General features: G+C 39.5%; 1 protein-coding gene across 4 annotated transcripts in view; it reads right to left on the reverse strand.

The window, feature by feature from the left end:
* Positions 1 to 2,671: 2,671 nt before the first annotated feature.
* Positions 2,672 to 15,622, reverse strand: part of amotl1 (angiomotin like 1) — a 47,192-nt gene continuing 34,241 nt past the window's right edge. For 3 of the 4 annotated variants that reach the window (XM_036556200.1, XM_036556199.1, XM_036556201.1), the window contains 6 exons: positions 14,662 to 14,811; positions 13,603 to 13,796; positions 10,398 to 10,511; positions 8,090 to 8,283; positions 6,750 to 7,160; positions 2,672 to 5,041 (listed from right to left, as the gene is read on the reverse strand). In XM_036556200.1, coding sequence (XP_036412093.1) covers positions 4,938 to 5,041; positions 6,750 to 7,160; positions 8,090 to 8,283; positions 10,398 to 10,511; positions 13,603 to 13,796; positions 14,662 to 14,811 — 1,167 coding nt within the window. In that variant the 3' untranslated portion in view covers positions 2,672 to 4,937. The remainder of the gene's footprint in view (positions 5,042 to 6,749; positions 7,161 to 8,089; positions 8,284 to 10,397; positions 10,512 to 13,602; positions 13,797 to 14,661; positions 14,812 to 15,622) is intronic. The other variant, XM_036556202.1, reaches the window with a different exon arrangement.

The following is a 15,622-nucleotide window of genomic DNA, read 5'->3' on the forward strand; positions in this document are numbered from 1 at the left end:
TGTAATGTATAAACAAATATCTGACTTTTTAACATTTATTCGTGCTGCCACAAAAGTCTATAATGTCATCAAGCTTCTTTTTATACCCAAAAACACAGGAAACAGCATGTGCTCTTGTTTCTGCGGTAACCGCTCGGTGGTTATTGTTCTTTCTGAAAGGTTCATGAACCGTGTTTTGCACCCCAGCATGAGTTGGAAGGTAAATGCTGACAAAATGACACAAATGCAGATTTAACGGAAGGCACCCATGGCTTGTGTGTTGTTTACCACAATACAGGCCACAAATATATCAAGTTCTACATAGTGTGGCTGCATGAATAACACTGGATGACCTGGTTTGAAAATACTTCAGTAATTGTAATATTTAATATTCAGTAATATTTAAGTATTATTTTGTACTGTAAGATTTGTACTTGACTAAAGTATCAGTGACACGGAATAGTTGGATTCTTACTCAATTACATTTCCAAGACAAAACCTTGTATTTCTTATATTTTTATTTAGACCTTCGAAGTACTCGCTACGAATCTCAGTCGGCAGGAGATTTTTCTTTTTCTTGTGTCAGCTGTTGAGTTCCCTTGCATTTGAATATATTGTTTTTTATCAAAAAATCTATGTAAAATAAGACTCCAGAAACTGTGCTAACTAATTAGCCTCTTAGCCACACACCACAAAATAAACTTTGAATGTATTTGTTGAAACATTTACTGTTTACTTTTGTGAATTTTGAATATAGACACTTTTTACTGCATACAATTTCTGCATATCATAAATCAATGAGATGTAAAGTCATTTAGAGTGGTTTGCTGTGAAACAGTTTGTAGAGAAACTTACAGACTCATATCTTCTTTACAGTGGTGGAGATAGGAACCAGGGGTCATGTTGAAAATTACAAATATAGCCATTTTATTTACTATTCAAAAATGACCAATGAACCTTCGTGTTTCTTCTGAATTTTTATACGTAATCTTGATAATGATAAAGTGATAAATCTGAAAAAGTAAGTTTCCTTTTACTATTTTGCTATACAACACCTAGCATATACCACTCCATCCTGCATGTATAAAATACACCAAAATCTTAATGCAAAATTATCATGCAATGTCTCAGGCAACAGACACTCTGTTCCTGACCACTTTTTTGGGATGAAGCTTTTAGTGGGAATAAACGCTTCAGATGTCTGGTTCCTATCACCACCACTGTAATAAATTCTGACTCAGATGGCAGCATGTCATATCAATCCACCCCAATGACTTTGTTTACATCCTATTTGCTTAATTATGCAGCAATTTAGAATAAATGGTGTAAGTTCTCTATAAGTATGGTTTCTCTGCCGCTGTGGATTACCATGGTAATTCAGTTCTACCTTCCTTTATAGTGCGTGAATGCAATTAGGGTCAGTCATAAAGATGCAAAAAATAAAATTTCATTGGATTTCAGTGGATCGTCCCCAGTCACTCACTGACTGAATGCCTGGCTCACTAACGGACTAACTGACTGAACGACTGGCTCACTGACTGACTTACTTACTGAATGACTGACTTACTGACTGAATGACTGGCTCATTGACTAAATGGCATACTCAATAACTTGTTTACTTAATGAATTATTTACTGACTGAAATTACTGATTTATTGGCTGACTGCATCAGCACAACTAACTGACTGACTGATTGGCTCATTAAAGGATTTACTGACAGAATGACTAGCTCACTAAAGGACATACTGACTGACTGACTGGCTCACTAAAGGACTTACTGATTAAAATCCTGGCTCACTAACAGACTTACTGACTGGCTTACTGAATGAGTGACTCACTGACTGTGTGACTGATTGACTGACTCATTGGCTCAATAACTGAATCACTGAAAGACTGGCTCACTAATTGAATGACTGACTTACTGACTAAATAACTGACTGACTGACTCACTGACTTAATGACTGATTGACTTGCTGACTGACTCAGTAACTGAATGACTGACTCTCAGACTAAATGACTGGCTCACTGGCTGAATGACTGACTGACTGACTCACGGACTGAATAACTGACTGAATGACTGACTCAGTAACTGAATGACTGACTCTCAGACTAAATGACCAGCTCACTGGCTGAATGACTTACTGACTGAATGACTGGCTCAGTTTTTACTTAATGATGGACTCTGACGTTACTGATTCACTGACTGTGTCACTGAATGACTCACTGAATGACTCACTGCTTTATTGCACAGGTTATTTTGTGCCATTAGGAAGCTCCAAATGAAGCTCTTTGAGTACCAAGCTAAACCTAACCATTTAAGTGTCTGCATGAACTAGCTAAGGGTCTTGATGTACTGTAATTGCTCGCAGTTTGCACACATTAGGCAGAACATTGAAACATGCTGTACTGTAGAGAAATGCAATCTTCTACATGGGTGGTGTATGAAGCACTTAGGTAGTAATTACCTCCAAGTGTAAAGCATGTTCTTGTGTAAGGAGATTGTACTTTCTTGGTCTGCTATTATCTCGCCAGCAGGTGGCAGTAAAACACAGCTTGGTGGTGGATGTTGACCTATCACAGAGCCACTCTGAGGCCTGATCATGACGTGAAGGAACATTCACAAGGGCCAGTGCAGGTATGTAGGAAAGAACAGGCAAGGAAATGATGACCACACTTGTGTAAGAGTTTAAGCATTGATAAGGCACAATTATTTACTGCAAAATACCAAAACATCTTTCATGAGATCACAAAAAAACTAAGCTACAGATTAGCTCTTGAATGTAAAATAACAGTTTAGATATAAGCTATAAATGGCAAGAACAGAAAATATTCATCCAAAAGCGCTACTGCTTGGAATGGTCTAAACACAAAAGCAGCAAATTAAAGACCAAAAACGCAGCTTGATAAGACGAACGCAGCGAGAGTGACAATACCCTCATTTATCATTACCACAATCACAAACCTACTAATTAAAACGTCTTATGCAAATATGTTTTTACAAGAGCAAAATTACCCGTTGAAAGCTCTCTTCAAAACAGGGTGGTAGGCACAAGTGATATAAATTATGATACTGTAGGGCTACTACAGTAATCAGTTTAAGTTTACAGTAATAATACATCTCAAGGCACACTGGAAATCAATCAGGCTGAACACGAAAACATAAACACAAACATAAACACTTATTTGAAATGTTCAACGATGCTGTGGAACCCTAATCTTGTAGTGCTTCATTAGAAACAATTGGCAAAAATTGGCATTAATCAGTTGACCTATTCATGCTCCGCCCACAAACCCCTTCTAAATAGTGAATTCAGCTACTTAGTGAAATCTCCATAGAAAAGCACTGTCAACCGAATGGGATGCTCTGGAGCAGCTGCACACGAGCCTAAGATAACAATAACCAATGCCAAGTGTTGGCAAGAGGGTTATAAAGCCCCCCAGCACTGGTCTGTGAAGCTACAGCATTCTCTAGAGTAATGGAGCTCCATCCAATACCTGACCTAGATCTGTCCAAAACTGCCTGTAATCATCCAACATCAGTATCTGATCTCACTAATGCTCTTGTGAATGAATGCAACCAAATACTCACAACAATGTTCTAATATCTACTGCAAAGTCTTCCCAGAAGAGAAGAGAATCTTCTTGATTTCAGAAGAAGTGTTGGATGAGCAGGTGTCTACAAACTTTTAAACATTTAGGGGCAGATTTACAAATTTACTGATTATCGTCAATATATCGACACTTTGCGCTTGTGGGGGAGGCCAATTCCGTGGGTTATCTACTAAGAGATTTTATGCAAACAAACACAGGCGCAATTTCGTGGTGACCATGACCAGCGCAGTATATCCACACCTTTGTCCCACGTGGTTTTTGTATGAAAGCCTGTTTCAGCCAAGCAGGCGAAAAAAAGATTTTTATCCTTCTCTGATTCTGGTTAAAACTGTGACTCATTAGGTTGTAATAATCATTCGTTTTTCTTGAGATTTTGACATAGTACGTCAAAATAGTGACTAAGTCAAGAAACAAGTCATAATTCTGAGAAAATAACACATTAGTTGAACAAAATGTGTCATTAATTGGAGAAAATAAGTGTTTGCTTTGACTTTCTGTTTCAAAACACCTGTTCATTTTTGTCTGTTGTGATGAGCCGAACTTGATGAGCTGAAAAGAAATCCCCATTTATTTTTACTGCAGGCATAGTGCTTATTTGGAAACTGCATCATCTGGAATCTGTGGTAAGCATAAACTTTTAGCTACGTGCAGCGCATCAAAAGCTGAGACATTTACTACAGAATCCACAGCGAATCCACAATGAATGACTGGCTTAGGTAAAGCAGAGACTGCACAGCCAACTGAGTGGTGTGAAGAAGAAACTGTTCATTATTACTGAGGCAAAACCTGCTTTAATTACTCTCTGTTGAGAGTAAAATTTGCCCAGAGTTTTAGGAAATTACAGAATAAAATATTATTTTTCAAGAAGAACGCATCTGTGGGCGGAGCATGGATAGATCCATTAAAAAATGTCACTGTCTGAAACAGCAGCGGAAGACGAGAGGATTCTAAAAGGGTGACGTCTAAGGTTGAAACATTATTAATCTCAGAAAAGATCGACTGACTCTTACACTTACTTTTTTGCCCTTCAAGTACACACACCTTTATCATTCTGCGTTAAAACCAACTCTCACTCCTTTCTCATCATTTATCCTTCTGCCAACTTCCATCTCTTCTTCTCTCTGTCTCTTTCATTAGTAATGGTACCTTACTGTTTCTTACTTTGAATTGGTCTGCCTGGCTCCTTTTCTCTTTCCATCTCTCTCTCGCTTTCTCTCTCCCTCTTAATCCAATTAAATTCAGTCAGTTTTAATGGCATGACCATGCCAGGGCATCACTCTCTCTCTCTTCCAGTGTAGAGTTCTGTTTTCTCTGCTTTCAACGTTTTGGTTTTCTGGGTTTTGTTGTTAGATCAGAATCTCCACCAGGTCAGAGTCCGGCAGCCTGATCTTCTGCCCCGAAGCTGGTACAGCTGGATACTCTGGAGGCTTTGTCTGAGTGGGTAGAGAATCTGCACAAACACACACACACACACACACACACACACACACACACACACACACACACATACACACATACAGAAATGAGTCAAACTCTGCAAATACTGCATTTATTCTAGAAATAATAAACAGCATGTTATGAATAAAGCCTCAGTTATCCATTTTTCAGAAAAAAATGATGAGGAGAAATATCCATCTGTGCAAAATTTGCAAGTAAAGAAGCTGCTGGTGATTTCAGAACAATGGACTGACCACCCCAGAGTCCAGACCTCAACATTCCTGAATGTGTTTGGGATTACTTGTATCATGATGTGCAGAAACTACAACCGACCTCTAAGACTGAACTTAAAAAAATGTCCTGGGGATTTCTTTGAAAAACTGGAAGCTGTAATAAAGGCAAAAGTGGAAACACTAAATACTTCTAACATTTGATATTATATTTAGTTGTTGGGGCTTGTGTATAATTTTTCTGTTAAATATGTTTTCTGCTTTCTTTCTGACACTGAAAAAATGTAAGTTAAATAAATGAAGGGTAGATTTTGACTGTTGCACAGTACCGTACTTCTGTGATCACCAAATTCTTCACTTAGAAACGTAGTCACTCTACATTTTTGGTGTCTGCAAATGTGCTTCTTCAGTTTTGCACTGAAGCTATGTGGGTAATGTAGGCAACATCCAATAGAAACTTTCACTTCACCAATTAGCATTGTGCAAACTGCATAAACTGCTTAAACCTTGTTGAGCTGTTAAGGAATCTCAAATAGAGTTGATTGTGTACTGTCTGACACTGTATGACACACTGTTCTCTAAAAAAAGGACAAAAGTATGTAGCATGGCTGAAAAACAGTAGCAGCCATCATCTAGCCTATTTTTATGCATATAATACACCTGAGTCACATGTTGTACTTGTACTATACTATCATTGTACTGTTGTTGTGTTAGCTCATAGCAAACATATTAGCTAGGGGCTAACTTGTTAGATTGGGGCACTAATTTGGTGTTTCTATGCTGCATGGAAACCAGTCCAAACAGACACGGTTAAACTCTATTGCACCATTTAAAAGTTTCAAATGCGGTACTTTCCTAACATCGAATGTTCTAATAAACTGAAATGCGACACACTGACATTAACATGAATCATTATTATAATCTGATCACAGTATGTTATTCAGTATGATGCCAATCAGTGGGGCATAAGCTTCCATTTGCTAGTTGAAACCATATGTTCAACATATGGTTACAGTATGAGAAGGGAGTGACTTTAAGAGTGGAGAGAAATTTGAGAACTTGGGCTGGAGTTCTGGTTGTCTTCTGCTTTGAAGTAGAAAGCCAGACCCCCCCTTTAGACGAGAAGAGGTAAGACTGAGTGTTAAGAATGAGGAACAGGGAGGAGATGGGGGGCTGGAGGGCTGGGAAAACTTTTGTCACAGGAAACAGATTAGAGAGGCAGAGATGGAAATTTTTATGACGTTAGATTGAAAGGAGGAAGAGCTTCGGGCGTGGTTCTCCTCCAAAACCTTGGTTATTTCACAGCTATAAATGACGTGTTCGCTTCTTTAGCCTCACAGCTCTCCGCAAAACTAAAGAAGAAAACTTCAGCCGTGAATGATGAACTATGGGGGAAACCTTTTTAGCTAATATATTGCTTTCATATGCTGAAGATGAGAAGCTAAAGGGAATGTGCTTGTTCTCTCTCTCTCCCTCTCTCTCACTTCTCACCTGTCTTCCCTGACTTAGCTCGGCCTGTAGGGGGCGTGGTTCTGAGGATTTCGGGGTTCCGCCCCATTTGGGTGCTGCTGTCTCTGCTGGCTGATTTAGAATGGAGGGAGAGCAGAGGAGTGGAGGGCAGAGAGGAGGAGAGCGGAGGTGGCAGCGGAGGGAGGGTAGAGGGGAGGGGAAGAGTGGCAGAGGAAGATGAGAGAGGGAGAGAGCAGGACAAGAGAGGGAGAGTGGAGGACGAGGGCAGAGGGAACGAGGGAGCGAGGGAGGAGGAGAGAGAAGGCGGGAGGGAAGATGAGAGAGAGGGAGCGAGGGATGAAGAGAGGGAGGGAGGCAGAGATGAAAGGGAGGCAGAGAAAGAAGGGACGGCGGGAGGAAGATGCTCCATGCTTTCTTTCCCCAGCAGCACACCTGCAAATAAACAATTGCAGTAATTACAATGGCATCACAATGACATCAATGGTATAGGATAAAAAGGCACAGGCTTTTATTTTGGCAAATATTATCTCAAATATTCGAATGTTCTGCACAAATAAGAAAAGCTCAAGATCTGTTTCAGTTTAATGACTGAATGAAAGAATTTTTATTTATCTATTTATTTATTTATTTATTTATCATTATTAAAATTATTATTATTTACTGTTAATTTACTTCTTTTGCATGATTGCTAAATCTATTATTTGTTTTTATTTATACTTTTTATGTAAAACTTGAATACTACAAATTAATGAGTAAACATTACCACTGAACAATTACTGTCACAGCAAGTAACATAACATGCTAATCAGAGGGATCCTGCCCAATCTAACAACACTGACCAGGTTGCTGAGACTGTTATAACGTGTCAGTGAGAAGCGGTACAGGAGTGCAGAGGAAACGGCTTCTTTTAAACCATAATATCTTAATGTTATAATATTATGTTATGATTAATAATTAATGTTATGATTAATCATCAGCTAATAACGGCTGGTTATTGGTCAAAACAATTTGCTAGAAGTCGCATCTCTACCCATGACTATTCCCAAGAAATGAGCTTTGGCAGGAAAGGACCGCTTAAGCTAACCATAAACAACTGTTTTTTGTGCAACGTGCAGAGATTCTCCATAGCTGTGATTCTAATGTGTCCTACCACTGACCTGCTAGCATTCAGCTTCATAAACAAGACTGGAATAAAAAATGCATAAAAACGCACATTTTTATGAACACGGGTAAGAAAAACCCTGGTTATCCGATTGGCTTTTCTCTTTTCAATTATTTAATTAATACATTTTATCAAATATTAGTTCAGCCCAGTCTGTGTGTACAATTATGTATGTGTGTGAGTGTGTTTGTGTACTCACTAGCGCTCCCCTTCCAGCTCTGCAGTTCTCCTCTCTCTGTGCGTGATGTTTGGCGGGAATGGAGGCCTGTTGCTATGGCGATGGAGGGTGTAGAGCGGGCGGGGCGTAAGGGGGCGGAGTCTCTGCGGGAACGCTGTTGCAGGACTTTAATCATTGCATCCTTCTCTAAAAGCTGAGCATGCAGATCTTTCATCCTACACACACACCCAAACACATGCACACACACACACACACAGAGAGAAGGGAACAAGATTAAACATGAGCATTTCATATAAGTGTAGGGTAGAACTGTAGTTTCTGGGGGGTCTCTGTTTATACACTGCAGGCCAAAAGTTTGAAAGAACCTTTAACTTTATAAAAATAAACATGAACATTTTATTTTTTCCCAAGCTATCAGTAATACAGTTATAAGCCATGGGAAAATTACATGTTTTGTTGATATGAAATTAAGCACATTTTCTACAGGAAACACTTAAATACAACATCTTTCTGCAATTTTTAGTGCAGTTTCTTCAGTTTAATATATTGGACTTTATCATAGGCTGCATCATGTTTTCATTTATCCCCAAAGTGTTTAATTCAACAAATAAACAGTAGTTGTGCATAAAACTGTGCAGAAGTGTGTTCTCTGTAGTGGATGTGTACTTACTTTAATGTAATTATACCAGAGGTGCCGAACTTCTGCATACAACAGAATATTTATGAACGCAGAACAGGTTTGTTACTAAAGGTGTGCAGCAATAGTGACTGGTTATTCATAAGTTCAGTTAATGCTGATTCTAATGCAGAGTTTTATCGCAGTTCTAACCAGATTGTCCCTTTTACCCTTTAACGAAAATAGCTGGCACTGTTAAAGGATGGCCTGTTAATCCCACACACTATGTACATACGACTGATCTCGCATTAAATGTCAACACTTGCAGTGTAACGCTGTGAACCATCATGGCAGACGCTGCTCATCTACTAATTGATGACCACAGCACTCATTAGCTTGTTAGGCTCAACGCTGAGATGTAACTATATTAATGTACAATGAACTTTTATGCGCCGTCAACACGTGAGAAGTTAAGAACTTTTGTCAACGTTTTCTATTGAATTTAGTTGTTACATCCCTGTCACAGTTTCCCAGTCCTGGCTTTTTTATCCTCCCATGCCTCCCTATTATTCCCACTTTGTTTATTTTTGCTTATGCTATAGTAATATTATGTATAATAGTATGTTATATATTTTTTTTTTGTATTCGTTTAATAAATACCTTAATAAATAACTTGCACATACATCCTGTATTAACACTTCCACTGTCAGACAGAAGACTGGACCAACTAAAACATGAATACAGCAAGTTTGTTTGGGACTCAGTAGTGGCTCTTTGAGGACAACAAAGCTCCTGCCTGCAGCTGCCTCTGTGCTCCTTCCCGCAGATAAAGGTTCAGCCACCCTTGTGCTCCTGCCCCTAGGAGAATGTCTAGCCATCCCTGTGTTCCTGCCCATGGATGAAAGTCCAGCCACCCTGTGTTCCTGCCCATGGATGAAAGTCCAGCCACCCTGTGTTCCTGCCTATAGGTGAATCTAGCCATCCCTGTGCTCCTGCCCTCGGATTAAAGTGCAAAAAATCCTATGATCCTGCACGCAGATTAAAATCCTTCGGCTTTGCCTTTGTTTTGCGCCTTGGAGGCTACACGCTAGCAGGGGTGTGAGTTCTGTCTCGGCTTCCCTGTCCTGGCTGCCCCCTCTCTCCTGTATCCTCCAGTGTCTCCTCCCTAGACCTGCCTTGGTAATAGTGTGTAGGGCTGAACGTATCATTCTTTTTATATATCGAAGTTGCGATTTGAAAGAGTTGCAATTTTCATTAAATTCTAGATTAATTAAAGCTGTCTTAAGAAATGAAAACCAATAACGCAGAGCTCATCAACGGGCAGTCTTACATACTACATTCTGTGAAAAAACACAGGTCTTCTTGGGAAAAAATCATTGAGCTTAATTTACAGAAATTAACTGCATTTAAATCGCAATATGGGTCAGAAAATTTACAGTTTGATATTTTTCAAATCGTTCAGCCCTACCTGTGTGTACTTTGTTGGCCCTCCTTTCTGAAATTGTGGAACAAACTTCTTTAGTTAAACTAGATGGCAATAAATATGTTGTGTTCGCTGTTGGAAAATTGACTTAATTGCATTTTATTCTTCAAATAAAATCATCATTCAATATTATACTTTTGGCCTGTAGTATATGTTTTTGTGTATGTGTCGAGGTGAGTGCAACTTGTGTGTGTCTGTGTGTGTGTGTGTGTGTGTGTTTGTGTGTGTACCTGGTCTCGATGTCCTGACACCGGCGGCTGTGTGTTTTATCATCTCCTTCATGTTGCCATAGACAACCATCACTGTAACTGCCACTGCGAGAATGCTGGATAATGGTTGTGTCCCTAAATAAACACACACACATGCACACATTTTAGTATTTCACACCCATGTTTTTGCCAAGCTCATTTGCATTTCTGCTTCACACTTACTCATCCATTAGCTAAACACATCATCAGGAAGACGTGTCTGGAACACAAACCTTCTAATCTGCTTTAATGAAAATAATGAAATCTGACACCTTTGAATGGTAGTTTGGTTTGGTTCTGGGTCAGTGTTGTCCATAAGTATTTGGACAACAGCGACACAGTCGGTGTGCAAACAACACATGAAGAGTTGTAGATTATAACCAGTAATGAAGTATATATCATTTAAAACAGAATCTACTTCTTAAGAATATATATAATTAATTTGGCTTTGTATTTCTATAAGGCTTGTGCTGTATTTGAGCAGAGTGGTGTCTCATCATGGGCACAGGCGTGCTTGGAGAGTGACTATTCCTTGACAGTTATTGTGACATGAGATGAGAACTTGCATATGCCCATCTCCAAACCAACCCCCCCTACTTGGCCATGGTAGTGGAATTGGAACAGGGTATTTCCATCATAGTGAAACTGGGTGAAAGGTGACTTTGTGGAGATTATTCGGGACCCATGGAGGCCTTTGGGCCAGACTGAAAGTGACTGTTGCGGATGTCATTTACAAGAGGGACACTAAAGGTTTTCACAAGCATCATGCCACCTGAGCCTGACCCATACCCGTGTCTCTGGGACTTGGCCCGACCAGGCCAACTGGTACTGCTAAATTTCAAGCCTGACCTGAATCTGCGTGCACTAACAGATGCATTATCCCATGCAGTTTTACAGTGCTTTGCTGTGGCACAAAGCGCTTGATCGACTGAAAGTTAGCCTCAGATACAGCTCTTAGGATAAACAGCAGTAAACTAAGGAGATGGTAATCAGTGGGAATACCTTTACAATTTGAACAAACATGTCAAGTCAGGTCAAAGGTTATTTATATAGCCGTTGTCACAAAGCAGCTTTACAGAAAAATCCAGTCAAGCCCCTATGAGCACTGCCAACAGTGACAGTGACAAGGAAAAACTCCCTAAGAGCAAGAGGAAGAAACACTGAGAGGAACCAAGACGTAAAAGGGGAACCCATCCTCCTCTGGTCGACACCAGATAGCAAAAATTAACAGTAGAGAATAAGGTTTGAACATTAATATAAGATATGGAAAAGGGAAAAAACAGGAGAAGCGATGTCTATGATTAAATAAACATGGTCAAGATTGATCATCAGCCAGTTGAAGTTGTGCAGAATTTTAAGTATTTGATCATTATACTTTACAGTAGATTGAGGTTTACAGCCAATTCTGAGTACATGCTTAAAAAGTCCCTGCAACGCATGAAACTGCTGAGGAAACTGAACTGAGCCGAGATATTTTAGCGCTGGTCTACAGGAGTTTGGTTGAGAGTGTTTTGATGTATAATATACACACTTGGTGCAGTGTCCTTGGAGCTAAAGATAAGACCAATCTGTCTAGGATTGTGAATATGGCTGAGAAAACCATACGTAACCACAAAAACAGTTATGCAACATATATTTGTCTATTAGTAGGAAGAAAGCCTGGCAAATTGTGGAGGATCCTACTCATCCGAATTCGACCTGCTCCTTTCTGGAAAGCGTTACAGGGCACCTTGGACCACAAAAAATATTCATTTTCAAGTATTCATTTATACCTTATGGAATTTTTTAAATGCCCTCTTTCGATTTCAGTTACCTGCCTTTTTCCTTGTCTGTCTTTTGCTGCGTCTCAATGGAAGAGCAATGGTGTATAATTAAAAAATAGAGAATTTTGGTTCTAAAGCCAAACACATCGGCCCATATGCACGGAAAGATAAGATAAGAGCATCTGCTCTTAAATGTAATGTTAACAGACTCATATGTAGTTGTATTTAGTGCACAGTCTGTCATCGTCCTCTGTGAAAGCCTGAATACTGAGTGGAAGAGAGGTGACAGTTACAGAATTAAAGCAAAAAGCTGTAAAAGAATGAGAGAGATAACGCATATTTATAAATAATTTAAAAAAAGGTGGTGTTCGTGTCGTGATGTCGTGTGTGGACGTTCTGCAGGGTGCTTACTGTGTTTGACTTGTACAGTAAATGTTAACCCCTGTCATTTTACTGCTCAAACACTGAACTAATTCACTCTCTAGAGTCGAGGAACTCTCGGCAGCATGTCAAATCAGATGATTCTTGGTGTTTCTATAAACATCTTTGAGATAATACTGTGCAGAAATATGAATCAAACAGTTCCTGAATCTGTAGAGTCACCCTTTCCATTCCATCTTATTACAAGATCATACGCGACTCACATCCGGAGATATAAGGCTATAAAGAGGGGCTGAGATAAACTCCATCTGCCTCTTACCGTGTGAAACTGGTGGATTAGTGTGTCTGTCTATATTTTGTGTGAAACTGACCAATGAACACTCTGGAAATCACTGCACACTGACCCACCAAGTTGTGTGTAGAAATTTGCAGCTGCTGAAGTTGCTGCAGGGGTTTTGGAAAATAGCAATAAAGATACCGTTTATCTACTATTTTATTCATGCATTCCACTATGTTTGTGATCAAGACTTTGGTAAACCCATTTCAAGCACCAAAACAATTAGCTATGTTTTCACAAGAGATATGAAGAATTTCTAAAAACCGGATTTCATTTTTTTCAGGATTTGGGCTGAATCATCTTTGTACACAGTGCTCCAGGTCAAAAGGGCCTCGTTATAGAGAGAGCTGAGATTGTTCTGAACATTTTAATATATAATATGTGAGTATCATGTCTTATGCAAGAGCCTTTAAAGGCAAATTTAAGAATTTATGCAAAAATCAACCTTAGGTCGGCTAGCGCAGGAATACAGTAAAAAAAAATAAAAGTTTTTTTATAGCTGTTCTCACATCAAATTGTGCACTACACAGACTATATTTTAATTCTCCCAGTCACAAAGACTATGTTGCGATCAGAATGTCATACTGAATTGCATCACGACCTTTCAGAATACACTGGTGTGTGAAACAGCTTGAAATGTTTGCGTTCGAGTATGCATATGAGGTATGTCTCCAGCCTGTGGGAGTCTCTGTGAGTGCGTGTATACCTCTGTGCTGCAGCTGTAGCTGCTGCCTCCATAGCAAACTGTCTCATGGCACTCTCCTCTAAATACTTCTGCTCCCAGCGCATCATATCAGCCTCCAGTCCCAGAATTCTCTCCTCTCTCTCCCTCAGCAGGTCCAGCAGCGCTGGGGCGCTTGACTCACACGCTGCAGGAAGGGCCATTCCCACACCAGCACGCTACACACACATATAAAAAAACTGGTGGTTACGGTTGATGCTGGGTGAGGTAATTACTGGTTTTCTTACTGTTAGCCCCACAGACACCACCCTTCTGCAGCCATGAACTAACAACGTAATTGGGGAAGTGTGTGTGTGTGTGTGTGTGTGTGTATGTGTGTGTGTGTGCGTGTGTTTTCATTCATTTTTCAGGACAAAAGCATAAAACCACAGAGAAACAGGTCTAAGTTACAGGGACGACAAAAAGTTCTGACTTTGTAAAGTGTTTTTTACAAAGCCCCATGTTCCAGCTCATTTTCAAAAACAATTAAGGGGAAAATCCATTTCTTTTTGGTAACTGATGTTAAGTTCAGGATTAGGTTTAGGGTTAGGCTTAGACTTCTTATTACATGTAGTTCCACATACAGATACTGACATATGTATAATACATATGGGACTTGCTACTGCATGTAAGTATTTACATCGATATATTCCACATGAGATTCTTCTTATTACATACATATATACATATCATACATACAGAACACATCGTTGCTGTCAAGACAAAACTTTGCATCTCTAGGTTTGACACAGAAACACTAATAATAAAACTTGACTGACATTAAAAGTTAAGATACCTTTTACCCTCTCCTGGAAAGTTACCATTTTGAAGATACTTTTTCTTTTCCTGGCAATATATATACATGTGCAGACTGTGCAGACTGTGCAGACTGTGTGAAAGCGCTGACCAGTTAACATGGGCGCATCGCTGACACCATGCAGAAGCAGTATATATGAATTCGGCCTTATACATGGACCCTTACATATATATGACTCCACTGTCTCACAATATATAAAAACAAATGTTCGTTTATGTGTATTTTACCTGTTGTGATCTCAGTGCCTCTAGTTCCCTCTCCAATCGGGTTCTGAGGCGTTTCTCTAGCTGTTCTCGCTTCTCACAGGCGGCCTGGAGCTGGCCCAGAGCCAACTGCAGCCGTTCCACTCGCTCCACATATACCTGCTTCTTCCCCAACTACACATACAGGCAAATAACACAAGAGCTTAGAGGGGTTATTAGTTTACTTCAGTAGCTATAGTATCAGCTCTCCACTTTATTAAAGTGATTTGTCAAAAAAATTAAACCATTAACCAGCCAAGACATGTTTAAGACCCGCTCATAATTAAGCCTATTTGAGATTACTTAAGAACTTAATGTGGTTTGAGGCGAATATGTGTTGATTTAGGCATGTAAACTGCATGATGCCAATTGGTAGAGTGGCTTTCATTACTTGTTAGCTCCATTAGCCTTGTAACTTTAAAACTAAAAGCAAACTACTGACACTAAACATGTCTTGGCTGGCTATATTTGGAGTAAATTTAGATTTTTTCACTGAATTGCTGCGCTACAATAATATCAGGATCAGATCAGACAGTTAGACAGACAATTCAGATTTGACTGATATGTCAAACCGCTATTTGAGGACGAATTTACCGTACAGCGGAAGAGTAGAACTTTTAGGCAACAACAGGCTACAGCTGCATTTTATTCAATTTAAAGCAGTTGAAATCCAACAAAAATAAATGGTACCTTCTTTTGTCATGCTAATCTAAGTGGATCAAGTTCCAATTTCAACATCTTACTTATTTTTACGTATTGGCATCAGCAGCCATGTTGAAAAATTTTGGATTTTAGCATCAGGCCAGAATTCCCATATTGGTGCTTCCCTAGCTTTAAGTATCGTCATCCCAGAATTTGTGTGTTAATGAAAGTATATAGTAACTGTTAAGGCTCTGTTTTTTGTGCCTGCGCACAAAAACTTTGTGAAAGCACACCAAAACCTGTG

This window comes from Colossoma macropomum, unplaced genomic scaffold, assembly GCF_904425465.1.
Source record: "Colossoma macropomum unplaced genomic scaffold, Colossoma_macropomum, whole genome shotgun sequence".
Taxonomy (NCBI): domain Eukaryota; kingdom Metazoa; phylum Chordata; class Actinopteri; order Characiformes; family Serrasalmidae; genus Colossoma; species Colossoma macropomum.